The following is a 20,941-nucleotide window of genomic DNA, read 5'->3' as shown; positions in this document are numbered from 1 at the left end:
AGTCTGCCGTACAAGAAAAGAATCAGGAATAATTTCACCAAGGTACTGTTTCAAATTTAAAAACAAAATGTATTTAGGCAGGATATCAGAAAATTATATCCTACACATGGCGACATGACACCACAGCAACTGGAATGATACCAGGAGTCTCTTACATTTACGTATCAGTGACAGAGTAGTGTCAGACATCACAGAGCGAAGACAGAGACAGTAGGCGGACCTCACTCTGACACTCTCCTCCTTTGACAAGCCTACACCCATACAGGTGTCTTTGCTCCCTTGAACCCAGTACTTAGAAAGAGACATTAGAAGATCACATGGTAAACTCCAGAAATAAAATGATCATCAAAATTATAGCTAATACAAAGAACAGAAGTCATGGATAACTTTTCTGAGTGAGACTCCAAACACTAACCAAGTGATTTGATAAATGCTATTTTAAATTAAGGAAAAACAAGCATCAAGTGCTATCTTACCCACACTAAATGAAGAGCAGAGCATCTGAACACCGGGCCTTGGCTTTTCTGTGAACTTCAGGGGGCGTGGACTTTAAAAGAAGATGATATGCCTTTAGAATACATGGTAATATATGTATTTAGAGATTGGAGTTTTATCTACGATTATTGAGTGTGCATGACGTGTACTACAGGTACACACATCATGGTGCACTCACAGAAAACGACACTGTGGGATCTGGTATCTAACTCAAGTCATCAGCCTGTTCTAAACTTGGCATACTTAGCATTACTAACATTGTGCTAGGGACACAGCTTACTGGCAGACTACTTGCCTAGACAAAGTTTGGGTTTGGTTACAAACACCATATACATGGGATAAACCCAAATGTTCCATGTCAACAAACTTTTATGCTGATATGACTTCAATGAAAGGCTTTAGCACATGTAGAACACTTTATATGAATATGAATCTTTAATTTTCATCAAAAATACTTAAGTTAGGGCTGGGATATATTATAAATTCAGATATACTAACATGCAACAATAACAAATATCCCAATTTCGTTCAAGACATTTCTGCCTTAACGTCAAACCTTTAATCCCAGTACTCAGAAGCAAGTAGTTCCCTGTGAGTTAGAGACAAGCCTGACCTACAAAGTTTTAGGCCAGCCAGAGCTGTGCAATGAGACTATCTCAAAAATAAAAATAAAATTTTAAAAAAAGATTATCCTCCCCCCTTTTCTAGAGACAGAGTTTCTCTGTGCAGCCCCAACTGTCCTAGAACTCGGTATGTAGACCAGGCTGGCCTCGAGCTCACAAGAGATCAGCCTGCCTCTGCCTCCTGAGTGCTGGGATTAAAGGGCTTTAATAATTTTTTTTTAAACAAGTTCTCCACAAACTGAATAAAATACCAGTTTTTAAATGTAAATGAGCATTTTTGTTCCTCAAGCTCAGTAGAACACTAAGTACTGGGTCATCACAGCAGCTCTGCAGCCACTGCTCTCCAACAGCGAAGGCCCTGAGCCCAGTGCTGCTGTCTAAATCTCTACCACACACCTACCTCTCCATTTCCATCTTTCCTAAATCAGCATCTGCTCTTTGATTCCGCTTACAAAGGTGAGCAGAGAAAGAAAACCTTTAACCTTTGCTGTTATAGGGAAGTTGATGCAAAGCATGAGCAGAAACAGATTAAGTTCAGGAGAAAGAAAAATGTCCTTCTAGACCAGGACCCCCGCATTAGAGAGACTCTCATAAGTCACTCACCTGAATTTCAAGGACTCCAAATCCCACTGCCAAAAGCAAACAGTCCCATCAGCACCAGTGGAGACCATGTATCTCTGAGGTCCTTTGGCCATCGGGCTAAACTGAAAGTCAATGACATACATGAATCTAGAGTTCTCCTTGGTTACCGCTTAGCATTTGAGCTTCAATCAGCTGACATGCTAACACAGTACAATGCACACTCAAGCTGAGAGGACAACACTATCACACAGTGACTCTGATGAATTTTCACAACAAGCAAACAAGAACCAGAGTAATTGTGACACGGTCAAGATCCAGTTTTAGGACACTAAAGCATGTTAACCCTGAGCCTCAGAAACTAACAGTATTCCGTGTAGCAAGCACATGGGCATAATGACAAATGGAAAAACCAAAATTAGACCCAGGTACAAGGCATCTTTTTTGGGGGGGAGGGGGGTCTGTCCTGGAACTTGCTCTGTAGACCAGGCTGGCCTCCAACTCACAGAGATGCGCCTGCCTCTGCCTCCCGAGTGCTGGAATCAAAAGCGTGCACCACCACCCTGCTGGTACAAGACAGCTTACTTGTGGTGGGAAAGCATCACAAGTGGTGGGGTGGTATGGGAGGAGGGTCATGCTTGAGATCACAACACGAGAATACATCAAATCCATCAGTGACTTACGGATTTTTACAAAATAAACACAACTAAAGAAAGCACAGCCAGGCATTGGTGGCACAAGCACAGGCAGGTGGATCTCTGTGAGTTCAAGACCAGCTTGGTCTACAAGAGCTAGTTCCAGGACAGCCTCAAAGCTACAGAGAAACCATAAAAAAAAAAGAAAAAAGAAAAAGGGAGGAAGAAGGAAGGGAGGAACAAGGGAGGAAGGGAGGAAGGGAGGGGGGAGGAAGGGAGGGAGGAAGAAGGGAGGAAGGGAGGAAGGGAGGAAGAAGGGAGGAAGGGAGGGAGGAAGAAGGGAGGAAGGGAGGAAGGGAGGGAGGAAGAAGGGAGGAAGAAGGGAGGAAGGGAGGAAGAAGGGAGGAGGGAGGAAGGAAGGGAGGAAGGGAGGAAGGAAGGGAGGAAGGGAGGAAGAAGGGAGGAAGGGAGGAAGAAGGGAGGAGGGAGGGAGGAAGAGAGGAAGGAAGGGAGGAAGGGAGGAAGAAGGGAGGAAGGGAGGAAGAAGGGAGGAAGGGAGGGAGGAAGGGAGGAAGGAAGGGAGGAAGGGAGGAAGGGAGGGAGGAAGGGAGGAGGAAGGGAGGAAGGGAGGGAGGGAGGGAGGGAGGAAGCACAAGGTGCTACTGTAACATCTGATTAAGAAAGACATTTGTGGGCCAGGTAGTGGTAGGAGTCAGAGGCAGGGCTAGCCTGGTCTATGAATCATCCAGGACTGCCAGGGCTGTTATATAGAAATACCCTGTCTCCTTATTTATTACACCTTGACAACCAGATTTCCATTATAAAGCCTCAGTTTTTCAAGCTTTGTGTAGTGAAATCTTGGGACTGCTCTTGCAGAGGTCCTAGGTTCAACTCTAGCACCCACAGGTAGTTCACAACCATCTGTACCTGGAGTCCTATGTGAACTGATACCTCTGCTGGTGAGCAGGCAAAACACCCATATATACAAAATAAATAATTCTTTAACTTTGAGCATTCCATTCCTAGAGAACCTTCTGCCTCTGGGGGTAACTACTATACCTTACAACTTGTATTTTTCAGAATGTAAATGGCATTAAATGAAAATAGACTATGCAGGGGTTTTTTGTTTGTTCGGTTTTTTTTTTTTTTTGGTTTTTCGAGGCAGGGTTTCTCTGTGTAGCTTTGGAGCCTATCCTGGCACTCACTCTGGAGACCAGGCTGGCCTCAAACTCACAGAGATCCACCTGCCTCTGCCTCCCAAGTGCTGGGATTAAGGGCGTGCACCACCAACAGCCTGGCGACTATGCAGTTCTTTAAAAGGAGAATACTAAAGCTGTCATTCTCGGATAAGACAAATTTTTCACCCTTTATGCTCTGATCCTCTATCTAGTCTTCCTATAATACCATAAAAAATGCCTTTAATCTCAGCCCAAGCGAGCAGGACTCAGTAAACACATGCCAGCCAGAGCTATCCCGAATCCCTGACTCAGAACAAACAAGTAAATATTAGTCATAATCTCAACAACCTCAACACTGCTGTCACTGAATTTTAAGGATTTTCTCAACGCACCAGTAACAAGCAGTACAGAACCTCAAGGAAACCATGAGCCCAGCCCAATGCTCTGACATCGGGAGGTGCAGTCAGGCCTAAGACCTGCTCAGCTGGCTGTAAGCACATGTGGCCCCACTTAACTAACACATTGTTCAGACAAAGCTAGCACTACGCCATGCTCCAGCACCGCTCAAGAATGTGCTCTTCCACCAAAGGGCATATGTCTCCTCCACTGCTGTCCTACTCCCTGTAGGTTCATCAGATCATAGTACCGGTGACACCTAGGAAAGTTGAGAACCACTGCTCTGTAAGTGGCCAACTGAAAGGCTTGCAAGCTTCATTTTGCTTCCAATTTAAAGTAAATAAAGTTACTCTATCTGCATGACAACTAACAATTTTAACATTATAAGTAGTTGTTTTTTTAAAAGGAATTGCTATGTTTTAGAATAACAAGCAGATACATTTACAGAAGTGACATGGAGCCATGTTTGCTTAGGAAACAAGGTGAACTGGTTAGGAAGGGCTGACAGTAGCTCACAGCCCACAGGGATCCACTACTACTTCCCACTTATTGCAGAAAAATCTTTTTTTCTTTTTTTTACCAAATTTATTCAGCTCATCAAAACCCACAAGTCTTAAACAGTTTTTTTGGTTTCTCTGTAGCTTTGGAACCTGTCCTGGAACTTGCTCAGTCAGTAGACCAGCTGGCCTCAAACTCAGATCTTCCAGTCTCTGCTGGGACTAAAGGCGTGGGCCACCACGGCCTGGCTCCACAAGTTCCAGTGTGGCGAGGCGAGAGAGGTTACCTGCAGGGATGTAATTGACCCCGTGTGTCCTTGCAGCACAGCCACTGGGGCACAGGTCCTCAAGCACCACACTCTGATGATTTTATCACAGCTGCCAGCGGCGATCAGTGTGTTCTCGTAGTTGACCGCCATGTCTGAGATTTCTGCAGAGTGGCCTCTTAAGGTAGACAGCAAGCGGCCATTGTGTGTGGACCAGATCTTTACCAGACAGTCATCTGACCCCTACGAGAAAGCATCGCCCCAAGACAGATGTTAGCACACCATCACTGGCCTGCCTCCCTTCCCAGCCAAACTCCCCAGGACACAGAGAAAGAGGTCAGATTGTCCCAGACTATTTTCACCAAGTTCTCTCCCAAGAATGTAGTGGGTCCAACCCTAAGTTCCTGCTCCCCAATGCCAGCTACAGGAGCAAGTTACTTCACCAAGCTATAGAAATCAGTACTGGGTCAGACCTAGATTCCTGGAACCTCTCCTCAAAGAGCAAACAGAAGAGTCTCCCATCACAAGCCCCAAACTAGACACCATTGATCATTCAACACAACTCATTATGTTTTTAATCCGCCTAAATAACTATTCTCCTAAAAACACTGGAGCGGTCACTCTAATCTTCAAATAACCCCTTGAACACAGAAAGGTTGTTTTATCATGAGCCAGTGATTAATCCATGTAAGCATGAGTCATCGCTACTGATCTGGGATTCTGTTGGCCAGTGATGGGAGAATTTTTACTGATAAAGATTAATCTCAATGTCTCTTAATTCTTTAAGTCTCACATGGGCCAGAAGAAAAACTTTTAGTTATGTACTTTCTATTACTTGAAAACAAAGAGTAGCCGGGCGTTGGTGGCGCACGCCTTTAATCTCAGCACTTGGGAGGCAGAGGCAAGCAGATCTCTGTGAGTTTGAGGCCAGCCTGGTCTCCAGAGTGAGTGCCAGGATAGGCTCCAAAGCTACACAGAGACACCCTGTCTCGAAACCCCCCCCCCAAAAAAAAGAGTAGTACATCACAACAGAACTAGAGAGAGATAGCTCTGTAGTTATAGACTGTAGATCCAGTGGGCCTCAAACTCACGTTATACAAGATTCCTCAATGCTTTGGAACCTCCACTCTCAAACAGCCCAGAACTGACTGTGTTGCTCAATCGCAATCACTTGACGTACGTACTGAAACTACAAAGTCTGAGACCCTGCCTACACCGGATCACCATGATCTCAAAGGAGGAGACAGCACTGCAGGTGGCACCACCAGAGTTTAGGATGGTAACTCACTGTAAAGATCCTGTGTCCTGTCCTATCAAATGCTACGCAGTACACAGCAGACAAGTGTCCGAGGATCCTCCTGTGCATCTTTAAGTGCTGGTACATAGTTCCTGGGAACGCTGTGCTGAAAGTGGAGCACCCTGTGAGCTGCTTTCCTCGGTGTATCTCCACTAGGAAATGAAAACACCGGAGATGGTTAGGGGGAGCCGATACTTAAAAACTAAAAGATCCCAAAACAACATCTAGAGTCTGAGAAGCCCAAAGGATTCAGGCTTGGTCCCAATTCTACTGTACTGTAACAGAAGCACTATGATGATTTTCAGCCAACAAGAAATTTGGAATCTGGGACTTATTACTACCTAGTAACACTCTACCAGCACTGCCACAGCATTTCTAAAGTCTTCATGAAATTCAACTAACAGTTTTGGGACCTCACAGGCCAACCGAACTCACCAAGACTTGGTGGGGAGCCATAATTCACGGGCATTTCAGGAGGTCTTCCTCTATGAAGAGCAGCAAAGGCAGAGCCCTTCCACACTGTGTGCCTGCAGTCTTTAAAATGAAGTTTAGACACACATAAAACCTTGAAAGTTAACCCAATGAAAGTTCTTATAGAATACTTACGTACATTGCAATAAATGGTTTATTCAAAGTTTTACCAACTAATATACTTTAACAACCAAGCCTGGGAGGTTTATTAAACTATTTCTGGAGACATCTCAGGTACAGCAGCAGTATCACACAGCACTTTACAGTCCACCGAGTGCTTTCCACATACAACACAGCTCATGGGAGTCCTCACAACAACCCTGTGAGGTAGGTGTGTTCCCACTACGTACACATGAGGTCACTGAGGCTCAACGGCTCCAGGACCTTTAAAGAGATCCACTGCAAATCATTAGTCAGAGGGACTGAGTTCACTGTTTATTTTTCAATGCAAAATACCATACAACATTAAAAATGAGCAGACTTATCACAACCAATCCCAGTTTTCCAAAGTGGAGAATTTTAAGATATTTTGAACTTATCGATGTATCTAAAAAATCTTTGACTTGACTCATTCTGATTAAAATTCATTTGGCCAGTATTATTGCCTTGACCTCAGCAGGAAGAATTGGTGAGTCAAGTTAAATAGCTTCCCACTTTAGGATGGAAGGCAGTTCTCCAGAGATGAGCACTTACACACACACACACACACACACACACACACACACACAGAGAGAGAGAGAGAGAGAGAGAGAGAGTGTGTGTGTGTGTGTGTGTGAGAGAGAGAGAGAGAGAGAGTGAGAGTGAGTGAGTGAGTGAGCCTTCTAAAGCCACATCCCACCCAGGTCTAGAAGAGACTCATTAAAGGAGGACAGGGAAGAAGACAGGCCAACACAGGCCTTGTGCTCGACTGCTGAGCTACAATAAAGTGCTTCACAACTGAAGACAAAGGAGAAGCATCATACTGGGTCACCTCACTGAGCCTCGGGCGCCCACACTCACAGGCATGGCATGTTTTACATGAACAAAAGGCATCCTCTGGCACTAGCACAAACACGAGCAGAAATAGTGCCCTCTCTGAAAATCTATGTCTGACAGTTCTCACACAAGCCTCATCACAAACGACACTGAGCTTGAAAATGTGCTACCCAGGCAACTGTTGAAAAAACAACCAACGATGAAAAGAATTACAAAGTGAGCAGGGATGGCAAAGCGGAGGGTGGGACAGTTTCCTGGTGAGAGCCACAGTGCAGCGGCTACAGGACACTAACAAACAACTAAGGCTGGCAAGCTGCTCTGGCATGGAACCAACAAGTAGGGTGTTCTTTCTCAGTCACGCTTTGTGCTAGTGGAGCATCTAAGAGGTAGCATTACATCAGCAACATCTCATAACAAAATAATCACGATGAAATTGAAGTCAGCTAAAATCAGAACCAACACACTTGCCCATTACCAGTTCAGCCACATGTATACATAGAGCATATCACACACAGGTACTTAGTCTAAGTCAGTTATACGAAGCTAACAGAAAAGTATAGCAATTCCAAACATTTTGCTAGCACATAACTTAGCAAAAAAAAAAAAAAAAAAAGTTAGTTAAAAAAAAAAGTAAAAAGGAACCATGCAAGTTTACATTTTTGGTGCATGTTTTTCAAGCTGCTACCATTTTTTTTTTTTCAAAATTACTTCTCCTTATAACAAAGGACTTTCAGAATCTAAATATCAAAAGAATAACTCTAGTATTTAAAGAGTTTATTAGACACATACAATTACATCCATTGAAGTTATGAGTGAGCTACAAAATGGAAACGTTAAGAACTCACATTGATAAAACCTCAAACATATCTTAAATTCAAGCTTTTCTGCTTAACATCTATTTCTTTATAAATTCTGAAATGCAGAAGGACCCATTAAACACATGATAAAATTCAAAGATCTACACTAATAGCAGAGAATTTATAGTCCATGGCATTAGTTACATTGTTACCTTCCACAATGCTTACACAACTTCACAATTATAACATAAGCTATTAATACAAGCAGAACACGTCTTCAAATTAAGGTACCTTTTGCTGTACGTAGCAAAGACTGCCTTCCTGCACCAAGCAAAGAAGTGACTCTTGAGATACTGGGTGGGATTTCTTTGTCCAGCATCGGGCCGATGCGCTGGCAGATCTGTAGCAGGTGGTCAGGAGCCACGTGCTTATTGGACAAGACCTGGTTGGAGAGTGACGTTTTAATAACAACACAGCTTACAGGAGCATTCAAACATTTTTTAAATTTATGATTGTTATGTGGAAATCACACTGAAAACTACAAGACACAATAAGAAAAATTAAAGACATCTTAAAACAGTAAACTGTCTATAGACTCAAATTCTAAATTCCAATTTTTTTTTACAGAAATTGACAATTTTATTCTAAAATTCAAACGACAGAGAAAAGGCTATACCAACTTTGAAAAGGAGCAAACAATATTCCATCTCAAGACCTGTTATACAGGTGTAATCTATAGCAGGAAGGTGTCTGACAACAGACACATCATAGGAGGGACTGCACAGAAAGAGACCGACATGTTTCTAAAGCACTGATTTCTGACAAAGGCACAAACGTTTTCCTGATAAATGGTGCTGAACAATCAACTTTTAATGTATACTTCTGTTGTGCTTACATATGGGATTGCACATGGGCCAGCTGAGCATCAACACTGATCATGCATAAGTGAACACTAAAGACCTACTAGAACCAAATGTAAACGGCAGATATGATTATCACATACAACAAAAGTGTCACTGAGAAAGTTATGTTTATAGAAACATAAAAAGAAATTGTTATGACCTGGGGGTCAGAGAATTCTAATGACACCAGAACAACAAACCAAAGACAAAAAACGGCTCTTCATCAAACTGTTTCCTCCATAGGCACTGCTAAGAGAGTCGACAAGCCACAGACAGAGGAGCCTCCATCAAGAGCAGGTGAGAAAGGGCCAGAGTTCTTTCTCAAGCACTGCCCAGCACCCAGCTGTCAGGGTCCAATTCTGACCCAACGACTTGGGCAGACATCCAAGAATGTGATCCGGGTGGCAAATGGGTGGAGACACCCAGAGAGCAAAGCAGTGAAGCAAACTCCAACCACGAGGAGCCAGTGCTAGGATTAAAGACTGGCCAGACAATTGTAAGCCCAGCACTTGGGAGGTGGAGGCAGAAGTTCAAGACTACCTAGAGCTATGTATGACACCCCATCCATCTCAAAAAGCAGAGGCAAAAACAAAATCTGAAAAAGAAAGAACGTGGACAAATATCTGATGGGTATATTAAGGGAACTTTTGAAAACAGCTCAGCAACTCCAGTCCTAAGCAGCAGTATTTAAAACACTCATACAAGTAGGCACATTATGTTTCCAATTTTAAGCTGTGTAAGTGCTCTGCCTGCATGTCTGTGTGCTATGTGTGTGCCTTCAGGTCAAAAGAGGGAGTCAGATTCCCTTAGAACTGGGGTGAAGAACAATCGTGAGTCACTATGTGGGCACTGGGAACCAAGCCCCAGTTCTCTGCAAAAGCAACAAGCCCTCTCTTAGCCACTGAGTTCTCTCTCCAGGCCCTACATGAATGTGAACAGCTTCTTTTAAATCAAGGTAAAAACTAATTTCCACTAACAAATCATCAAGTAAATATGCTATACAATACCAGTATACTAAGTAGCAATAAAAAGAAATTATTAAGGCAAGCACAGTACCTCACACCTATAATCCCAGCACTTAGAAGGCAGAAGCAGGCAGAACTCAAGTTCAAGGTCACCTTGGTCTACATATCAAGTTCCAGGCCAACCAAGGTTAAAGTTGACTCTTTTTAAAAGACCAGAAAAGATGGTCCCACACCTTTGCACACATGGTCAGCACTAAATAGATCATTAAAAATGGTGGTAAGAGAAGATGCTGGAGAGGATTATCTAGGGAGTTGGAACATTGCATACACCCATTCAAGTATCGAAGAACAAAAACTCAAATACTACATTGATAGGATGTAACAGACAATTGTGCTTAAAAAGGTAGAAACCACCTACTGCACTCAGAGCACATGAGAAACTGATGAAGGGTACAGCAAGGGAGCTCCTCACTGTTTTCATTGTAATGACAGCATTCGGTTTTTATTACACAGAGTGTTCCTCGCCCCTCAGTAAAGAAGAGCCACAGAGCAAACACAAAGAAGACTGTCGTTTCAGCTCATGGATGTGCTGTTAACCAATACGAATGCTTCTGGAGTAAAACTGAATGCTGCCTGACTGGGTTTCCTTTTTGACTTTTTAAGAAGGTTTCTCTCTGTATCCTTCCCTGGCTGACCTGGAACTTGTTAGGCAGCCCAGGCTGGCCCCGAATTTACAGCTATCCTCTCCCTTAGCGTCCAGGGTACTGGGATCACAGGTGAGCCACTCCATTCACTTCATCCTCACTGGCTATCTGAGTCGTAATGCCCGGTCACGTCTGGAGTGACAAATCCTACTAGGCAGGATGAACCCACACTCAAGCAGGCAGGCACCAGCACTGTGACACCAACATTTTCAAACTCTGAGACACACTCCTCCAGAGAAACTGACAAGTGAAAGTCCTTCCAATGAAGTAGTTTTATTTATGCGGAGCGACAGAAAAGGCTATAGAAAAATCTCTTTCTAACTTCTCAACTCATCTTCCCTCACACATGGCAGATACTCTAACAGAAAACTTAAATTAAAAAAAAAAAAAAATGAAATCTAAGCCAAGCACACCTTTAATCCCAGCACAGGAGGATCTCAGTTAGTTGGAGGCCAGCCTGGTCTACAGACCCTCCAAAGCTAGAGAAACCCTGTCTCAAAAAGCCAAAAATCAGATCTAAAGTAATCTTCACATTTTTTTAATATAACGATTAGCACTTTGTGCTTCAATGTCAGTATGTAAATAACTAAAAACTAGTATAGCTCATTCCTTTATTACACAGGATTGAATAATTCAGTATTAAGAAAAATTACTGGTGAAGTATGCACTTGCTGAAAGCTCAAAGTCATTCTAGGCTCCACATAAGAGTATCTCAAAACACAAAAACTTAACAATTAAGAACACCTAAGAGCCAGGCAATGGTGGTGACACACACCTTTGATCCCAGCACTTGGGAGGCAGAGGCAGGCGGATCTCTGAGTTCCAAGGCCAGCCTGATCTACAGAGCTAGTTCCAGGACAGCCAGGGCTACACAGAGAAACCCTGTCTAAAAGTTAACAGAAGTAACTCATTAAAATCCTGTATGACATGCTTACATTTATTAAGATGGTACTCCAGTACAGAATGAGATTTCCACATTGAATACCTACTGTTGCACAGACTAGCATGAAAACCTCTCAGATGTGTACTTGGCTTTTAGAGTGTTTGGTGTGTTGTATGTATACACTCGGTACAGTGGCTGTGAGAGAGGTAGGAGCTGTGTCATCTCTTCAGCTCCTTAATCTAGCCAGCTTCTTAGGGACATGTAAGATCACATGTCCACACATAGAGGCAGGTGCCTGCAGGCCCAGCTCAGACAGCTGAGCATGAGGGTCTAAGTGGAGGCTAGCCTAAGCTTCCATACATAGCATAACCCTGTCTCAAAAACAAAACTTGCATCACTGCATCGTCATGGCACTAGTGATGGAGCTTGGTGGCCCAGTGCTTCCTGTTCAAGTATGAAACTCTGGGTTAATCTCCAGAGCTATAAAACAACACCCATCTGAAGGAAGCAAACCAAACCTACAACCTCTGATGCAGTTACACAAGTCTTACTGCACGACTTGCAAGTTTATTGTTGACTATTGAAAATCTCTTTTGAAATGACTTTACGTGTGTGTGTGTGTGTGTGTGTGTGTGTGTGTGTGTGTGTGTGTGTGTGTGTTCTGAGACAGTCTCATTATGTAGTTCAGGCTGGTCTCTTTACAAGAGATCTGCCTGCCTCTGCTTACTAAGTGCTAGGATTAAACTATGTGCCACCAGGTGGATCTCTGAATTAGAGGCCAGCCTAGTCTGCAAAGTGAGTTCCAGGGCAGACAGACCTACAGAGAAACCCTGTCTTGAAAAAAAGCGTGTGCCACTATGCCTGGTTATGTTAGCTGGGATTCAAGGTATGTACCATCATTGCCTGGTTCATGTTACCTTTTTTTGCTAATGATTTATTACTTCCTATTTTATATGTGTTTTTTTTTTTAAATACTTTATTTAATGTGCATTGGTGTAAGGATACCAGGTCCCCTGGAACTAACTGGAGTTACAGGCAGGTGTGAGCTGCCATGTAGTGCTGGAAATAGAACCCTGGTCCTCTGGAAGAGCAGCCACTGCTCTTTAACCACTGAGCCATCTCTCCAGCCCCTTATATGTGTTTTATAATACAGAACTTGCCGGGTGGTGGTGACACATGCCTTTAATCCCAGCTCTTGAGAGGCTGAGGCAAATGGATCTCTGAGTTTTGAGGCCAGACTGGTCTACAAAGCGAGTGCCTGGACAGGCTCAAGCTACCCTGTCTCGAAAAACCAAAAGTAATAATACAGACCTGGGGTTAGGCAAAAGCCAAGCTCACCCACCAATCATCTTCAGTTTGAAACAAGCTGTAAGCAGAGAAGACAATTCCTAACATCGATAGCACACTTCGACAAAAACTGCTAAGAATGCAAGTGTAGCAGGGTGAAGAAGTTTTGCAGTTGGAGAGATGGGTCAGCATCAGAAAGAACACTCACGGACTGTCTTGCTGAGGACCTGATTCGGTTCCCAGTACACACTGCTCTCAACAACTGCCTGTAACTCCAGTTCCCAGGAATCTGACACACTCTTCTGACCTCCAAAGATAGATACCAGGTATGCTCATGCTGCTCACATACATTCAGGCAAACCACTCCGACCCAGAACAAAATAAAAATACTAATAAAAAAAATTTTATCAGGGCTGGAGAGATGGCTCAGAAGTTAAGAGCACCGACTGCTCTTCCAGAGGTCCTGAGTTCAATTCCCAGAAACCACATGGTGGCTCACAACCATCTGTTATGGGATCTAGTGCCCTCTTCTGGTGTGCAGATATACATGTAAGCAGAATGTTGTATACATAATAAATAAATAAAATCTTAAAAAAAATTTTATCTTGTTTTGAAAAGGAAGCAAGAACCTTCACCTTCAGCCTTGAAATGAGTAAGTAGCACAGAGGCTGGCCATATTAAGTAGACAATGACCAACCCAGAGCAATCACGGTAGCTATCACACTTGACATACAACAGCAGTTGGCAAAGAACTCTATAGGCATTCAGGTGTTGGTGGTGCACGCCTTTAATCCCAGCACTCAGGAGGCAGAGGCAGGTGGATCTCTGTGATTTTGAGGCCAGCCTGGTCTACAGAGCCAGTTCCAGGACAGCCTCCAAAGCAATACAGAAACCCTGTCTCCAAAATCCAAAAAGAAAAGAAAAGAAAGGAAAAGGTTCCTGAGATAGTGCCTGGGATGGCCCTTTGAGCTGCTATCCGTACCCTCGTATCCTGAGTACAATGGACATCTCACGTGATCTGGGACCGGTGACAAGCAGCTCACTGGACGCATGAAGAAGCTTCAAAGTGAAACCTGCCCCAAAAGGCCATGCTCAGATGCTCAGTTTGGGGGTCTGCTGCCAGTCTGACTGACCTACAACAAACCACACATCTGAGAAGCCCAGAAAATGTATGAGATGCACAAAAATTCCAGTCTCAACTGACACTGACCAACAGAAAGGACCTAAGTCCCCATGACAACAACCTGGCAGCATCCTATGAGCTGAACACACTGGGCTGGGAGTTTGTCCTTGTCAACTCAACTTCACAACAACCAGCTACCGCTTTTCCAAGCATCTTAGCAGTCAACACTGGCTGCTCTTCTAGAGGACCCAGGTTCAATGCCCTGTACCCACAGGGTGGCTCACAACTACCCTTAACTACAGTCCCAGGGCATCTGACACCATCTTGTGAACTCTGTGGGCACTCTGAGGCTGAGGTAGAAGATGAGAGTTCCAGCCTGGTCTATATAGAGACTTTGACTCAAAATAAATAAACCTAAAAAAGGTTTGGTATTTTTGTTGTTATGGGGTTTTTGTTTGTTTGTTTGTTTTTTAAGTACACTGGCATTTGTCTGCATGTATGCCTGAGTCAGTGTGTCAGATCTGGAGTCACAGTTGTGAGCTTGAGTTGTGATGGGACTTGAACCAGGGTCCTCTGGAAGAGCAATCAGTGCTCTTAACGGCTGAGCCATCTCTCCAGCCTCCTAAAAATGTTTTTCATGTTTTAATCATAATGGTTCCTTAATAAAAGCAGTAAAGGGGCTGGAGAGATGGCTCAGTGGTTAAGAGCACTGACTGCTCTTCTAGAGGTCCTGAGTTCAATTCCCAGCAACCACATGGTGGCTCACAACCATCTGTAATGAGATCTGGTGCCCTCTTCTGGTGTGCAAGCATGCATGCAGATAACTGTATACATAATAAATAAAATCTTAAAAAAAAATAAAGGGAATAAAATGCTTGAATACATTTATGATGAGTAAAAATGACCTATATAAACACCCCTACATTGCTGGTGGGAGTGCAAACTCATACAGCCGCTTTGGAAATCAGTACGGCAGTTTCTCAAAAAATTGGAAATCAATCTACCTCAAAACCTAGCAATAACACTTTTGGGCATATACCCAAAGGAGGATCATTCACACCATAAGGACATTTGCTCAACTATGTTCATAGCAGGATTACTTATAATAGCCAGCACCTGGAAACGACCTAAATGCCCCTAAGGAAATACAATGGAATACTACTCAGCAGTAAAAAACAATGGTATCTTGAAATTTGCAGACAATGGATCAAACTAGAAAAAGCCATCCTGAATGAGGCAATCCAGACCTAGAAAGACAAATATAGTAACTACTCACTCATAAGTGGATATTAGGCATAAAGCAAAGGACAACCAGCCTACAGGCCACAACCCCAGAGAACCTGGGAACAAAGAGGACTCTAAGAGAGACATAAATGGATCCCCCTAAGAAGGGGAAAAAGACAAGATCTGAGTAAATTGGGAGCAGTGAGGGTAGAAAGGGAGAGGGAAGGAGGGAAGTAGAGGGGGGAATGTATAACTCGGTAAAAAAAAAAAAAAAAAAGATTTAAAAACAATGACCCACACATTACTTTAGTAATATCTGACCTAGGAGATCACCAGGCCTGGCTTTGACCCCAATATATTTCAATACATCTGAAATCAGCAACTGGGCCACAATGGTGGCTCACAGGCATCTCTGACTCCAGTGCCCTGTCTTTGTAGGCACATGTGGTGTATAGTTGTTGACAAATATTCACAAATCTAAATACAAAGTTTTTTAAACATTGTTTTTAAGGAATATAAACTGGGGGGTGGGGGGTAAGGCCTGGAGAGATGGCTCAGTAATTAAGATCACTGACTCTTCCAGAGGACCCAGGTTCAATTCCCAGCACCCACAAGGTAGCTCACAACAACTCCAGTTCCAGGGGACCCGACACTCATGGCAAAACCCCAATGCACATAAAAACGGGGGGGGGGGGGGCGGGGGGGGGGGGGAGCCAGGTGGTGGTTGTCCAAGCCTTTAATCCCAGCACTTGGGAGGCAGAGCCAAGTGGATCTGTGAATTTGAGCCCAGCCTGGTCTACTCCAGGACAGCCAGGGCTACACAGAGAAACCCTGTCTCAAGGGAAAAACAAATACACCAAAAAATAGTAGTAATACAATAGTAATTTAGGAATGTATAGATGTGTAGAATTCGCTAGAAAATACTCCAGGTAAGCCTAGCAAAAAAAAAATGCTTCAGTGAATAAAGGTGCCTGCTGCCTAGCCTAGCAACCTGGGTACAGTCCTAGCATCACTCACATGGTGCCTGTTGCCTAGCCTGTAACAGCCTGAGTACAGTCCTAGCATCACTCACATGGTGGAGCAACGGGCCCACAAACTGTCCTCTCAGGTGCAACTCATCCATTCAAATGCCTTCCCCCTCAACACACAACAAATAAATGTAATTCATAAAATAAATTACAGGAGCAGACCTCCTAGACCCTAGTTGTCCTCTGACTACCACACCCGCCAGGGCACTCCAGTGATGATCACACACACAATTCCAGCAGCTACAGAATTAATTGCTTAAAAGGCAACTCAATGTGGTCAGAGGGCACAGCAGCGCAGTTAATCACTGGTTAACAGGTAGTTCAATAGGGTGAGAATAGATAATTCTTCAACTAATCAATAGGTAACAAAGCAGCTGGTGAGTGTGTCAGCACTCCGTCCGTCTGTTGGAAATCTTCACTGATAGTAATAAAAATGCAATGTCTCACAGGGAAATTAACGTAGACACAGCAAACTGGTAAACTGCAATTGTCACTGTGTAGGGGATAATTCCAAATGTTGTGTATACCTGAAATAGCACAAACCTAAATGTTAAAAGAGAGAGAGAGAGAGAAAGAGAATATATGAAATCTAGATGCTACTACACATGTACCCTCCACAAAACAGTAACAACGTTCTAGGGCCAGTGGGGAACAGCACTTCCCTGGGTTCCAGTCTCAACTCCCACAGATGTCCTCTGACCCCACTCCTGTACCCCTTTCCCAACCACCAGGGGTGTAAGGTGGTGGGGGAAGGACACCCAGTCATCAGCAGACGTCTACCCTGACACATCCCCAGCTATTCAGCCACAGAAAATTTAGACACCAGTATCTGAAGTGGCTTTCAAACAATTCTTACTGGCAAAAGACAGAAAGAAAACTTTTCCCTGGGCTTTATCATGTGTGGCTGCCACAGAAGGCAGGCCCTATACTTGTTTCTTATTTCTCACCTCAGAACCAGTGTCAACAGTAACTCCATATTGGTTTTCCCCCTTCAAAGACTGTTTTATATTAACAGGAGTAAAACTATGAGACAAACTACCTACATGTGCCCTACATTTTCAAAAAGAACACCTGATGCCAGGCAGTGGTGACCCATGCCTTTAATTCCAGAGCTCGGGAGGCAGGACAGGAAGATCTCTGTGAATTCAAGGCCAGCCTGGTCTACAGAGTAAGTTCCAGGACAGCCAGGTCTACAGAGAAGCAGACACACTCTCATTCCTCCCTCCTTCCTCCTCTCTCTACAGGGCACCTGGAGATATCGAGGAAGGGGTGTGGCTCCAAAGCACAGCTCTGCCTGGCTGGAGCAGTACATCAGAATCCCAGCCCTCGTCTGGTGGAAAGGAGTGTGGTAAACCCCGCCTGTGGGAATAGCACCAGGAGAGGCCTTGGATTCACAGCACAGCAGGTACACTCTCACAAGGCTTAAAATATCAAACTAGAAAAACACAGTTGGTCCACTAGTTTAGACAGCTCTAGAAAATACTCACGTAGTGTTCGCTTTTTTAAGAGTTTATTGGGCATGTGTGCATGTGTCCACAAGTATGCTTGGGAGCGGAAGGCAGAGGTCCACTGCAGGAAGTAGGTTCTCTGCCTCCACCACATGGGTCCCCAGGATTAAATTCATGTTGTTAGGATTAGCAGGAAAGTGCTTTAAATTCAAAAGCTATCTCACCAGCCTGAAGCATCTGCTTTTTAAAATTAATCCTCAAAAAAGACAACTTAAACCAGCAGCCCTGTTTTATTCACCAGCTCCCGATGGGCATGGCTCACACCTGGCTCACCAAAGAACACGAGGGGAACCTCTAGAGCACGGAGCCAGCACTTCGGAGTATGTGGGTTAAATGCCCTGAACTGCTCACACTCAGACAAATCCCCTGGCCGACTTAGTAAGTACTCTAGGAATACGACTGCTCACGGGTCAGGCACATGGGGAAAGAAGCCAGTGTGATGGCACTCTTCTGTGATCCCGGCCCAGGATTGAGGCTTCAATGAAGCAAGACTTCGGAGTCAAGGCCAAATGGCCCTATGTAGCCAAAAATCAACCGTGGAGACTCAGAGGCCATTCCCAACGGTCTTCTGTATACAACATGCTCGATGTAGGCTAACAAATCAAATGTAAGACAAACTTTTCGTCTAAACTTAAAATTGTCAAAAAAAAGTTTGTTTGTTTTTTTTTTCTTGGCATGCTTCTGTTTACCGTGAACATAAACAAACCCTCAAAACGTTTGTTAACTGAAGAAAACTCAACTACACACCACACGGAACGACTAAGCAGGTGTAGGGAAGATAAAGGAAAGTAGCACACACGGCAGCACTCAAGAAAACTTAGAAAGCCAGGCATGAAGGCCTTTAGTCCCAGCTCTTGGAGGAAGAGGCAGGCAGATGTGAGTTCCAGGCCAACCTGGTCTTACCTACGAGTTGAGGCCGGCCAGAGATACATAGTAACTAACACCCAGTCTCAAAACACAGATGGCCGGATGAATGTCCGCTTAAACCCTGCACTACTACACACACGGCCTGGAGTGTCAGCCACTGCGGGGCTGGCAGAAGCGCAGGTACTATACACACCGGGGCGGGGCATCTTACCCTAACCCTGAGAAGGTAAAAGGGGGAGGGAAGGACGCAGCAGGGGGCCCTCCCTCCACCTTCCCTGACTGATGACTATTCCTAGGGAACGAGTGGTCTGAAGACCTGGGCGGTGGCAGGGGAGGAGAGGCCAGTGAGAGCTCGGGTTACAGGTCGGACCGGAGGGCGACCACAGCGCCCCTCTGAGCGGCTGGCGGTCGCACCTGGAGACCCAGCCGGGCCGCGAGCCAGGGGCGACCCTGCCTGTACCCCGCGCCACCCCCAGGGCCGTTTTCTGCCAAGTCTGCCACCAGCCGCCATCGCGAGCCCTCGGGGCGGGGGGGAGGTCAGGCCCATCGACCGCCCCGGGGCCACCGTGGACCCCCGAGAGCGGCCCCGCGGCGCCCGCACGGGAGGGGGAGGGGGCGAGCGGGCGAGCGCGCGGAGGACGCGGACCGGCTGGCCGGCTGGAGGGCGGGCGGTGCTCACCAATTCCTCGTAGCTCCTGTTGTGCTCGTTGCCCTCCCAGTCCAACCTCTTCGGCAACAGCTGGAAAGAGACACGAAAGTCGCCCGAGTGACCACCGCGGCCGGGGTGGGGGAGGGGGTGGGGGGAGCGGGGAACAGGGGACGGGGACGCGGGACAGGGACGCGGGGGTGGATGACCGACCTGGTACTGCTCCAGCTCCTGCACCAGCACCTGCGGCAGAGACGCTCGGTCAGACCCGGCTGCTGCGCGCCGCCCGCCCCCGCCCGCCCGCTCGCCCGCCGCTCGCCGCACTCACCTGCGCCGCTCGGCGACACGGGCCAGCCGAGAGGTAGCGGGCGATGAGGAAGTACAGCTCTGCGGGGACAAGACAGGGACGGTCAGCAGCGGCCGCGCGGGGCGCCGGGCAGGGGGCGGTGGAGGGAGACGGACGCGCGGCCGCGTCTTACCCGACTCGATGAGAGGCACCGGGCGCCGCGCTGGCGACGGCTCCGCCATGGCGGGGCGGGGAGCGGGCGAGCGGAGCGTGTAGGCCGCGCCGAGGCCTGAGCGGACCGGCGCACCCCCACCCCCAGCTGCTCAGGCGCGCGCCGCCGCCATGCCGTGCGCGCCGACGCGTCCGCCGCAGGAAGTAGCGCGGGGCCAGACGGGCCGGCGAGCCAAGTAGTCCCTCGGCGGGGAGCGCGCCCGGCGTGGCAGGACGCGGATGTGGCCGGCGCCCCTGGCTCGGGAGGCGGGACTCGCACCCGCGTCCTGTGTGTCGTGTCGTGTCGGGGCTGTCCGGCGAGCGGAGCCGAACGGGGCAGGAGTGGGGGCGCGCGCGGCCCGGATCCCTGCGCGCGGTGAGGCGGCCGCCGGCCTTTGTGCGGAGGGGGCGGGGCCAGCCAGTGCGGGGGCGGGGCAGGCGGGGACAGGGCGGGGCAGGCGGGGACGGGGCGGTGACTGGGAGCACCGTCACCTGGGCCCGGCCTGAAGACCCCGAGGCTAGGGAGGAGCCACGCAGGAGGACGGAGGGATCCAGGGCGGCCGAGCCGCCGCCTGCCCCGGCTCGCCCCCGGCTGCCCAGTGCGGATGAGTCGGCGGGACGCAGAGGGACGAGGGCGAGGGGGCTGGGGTCGCGTGTTGTCGGTGCTCCCGGGGCCCGAAGTTTGGAGAGTCGGTCCCCTTAAGGACCTCACCGTGTCCTGGGTGCGCCGACTGAGCTCTGACGTAGACTGGAGAACAGAACTGAACGGGGTCATTGTTGCTCGTCTCGGGCAGCGAGCAGGAAAAGACTGAGCCTGACCCCAACTGGACGTCTGTTCCAGAAGAGCGAAGGGAAGGGGGGCGGTGACTCCTTAGGGTGGGGTCACAGTGTGTGCGCCCGTAAAGGGTCCAGGGTGGGTTTGCTGAGTCTCTCTTCCCAGGCTTAGGATGCAGCCACCGGGTACCGCGGGGGAGGGGGCCTCCTCCGCTTTCCTTCCTTCCTTCCTTCCTTCCTTCCTTCCTTCCTTCCTTCCTTCCTCCCTTCCTTCCTGTCTGCGGCGATCCGCAGACCGCTCAAGGTCATTTGTAGGAATCCTGTC

General features: G+C 46.8%; 1 protein-coding gene across 3 annotated transcripts in view; it reads right to left on the bottom strand.

Moving 5' to 3' along the window:
• Brwd1 (bromodomain and WD repeat domain containing 1) overlaps positions 1-19,983 on the bottom strand; it is an 82,403-nt gene extending 62,420 nt beyond the window's left edge. For all 3 annotated transcript variants that reach the window (XM_027415685.2, XM_027415683.2, XM_027415684.2), the window contains exons 1-10: positions 19,826-19,983; positions 19,675-19,733; positions 19,560-19,589; positions 19,380-19,439; positions 8,501-8,651; positions 6,402-6,500; positions 5,958-6,118; positions 4,691-4,912; positions 1,722-1,822; positions 477-547 (exon numbers count right to left, since the gene is read on the bottom strand). In XM_027415685.2, the coding sequence (XP_027271486.1) occupies positions 477-547; positions 1,722-1,822; positions 4,691-4,912; positions 5,958-6,118; positions 6,402-6,500; positions 8,501-8,651; positions 19,380-19,439; positions 19,560-19,589; positions 19,675-19,733; positions 19,826-19,874 (1,003 nt within the window). In that variant the 5' untranslated portion in view covers positions 19,875-19,983. The remainder of the gene's footprint in view (positions 1-476; positions 548-1,721; positions 1,823-4,690; positions 4,913-5,957; positions 6,119-6,401; positions 6,501-8,500; positions 8,652-19,379; positions 19,440-19,559; positions 19,590-19,674; positions 19,734-19,825) is intronic.
• Between the last annotated feature and the right edge of the window lie 958 nt (positions 19,984-20,941).

This window comes from Cricetulus griseus, chromosome 4 (genome assembly GCF_003668045.3).
Source record: "Cricetulus griseus strain 17A/GY chromosome 4, alternate assembly CriGri-PICRH-1.0, whole genome shotgun sequence".
Taxonomy (NCBI): Eukaryota; Metazoa; Chordata; class Mammalia; order Rodentia; family Cricetidae; genus Cricetulus; species Cricetulus griseus.
Note: the sequence above shows the minus strand (reverse complement) of the source record. Positions and strands in the feature narration are given on the sequence as shown.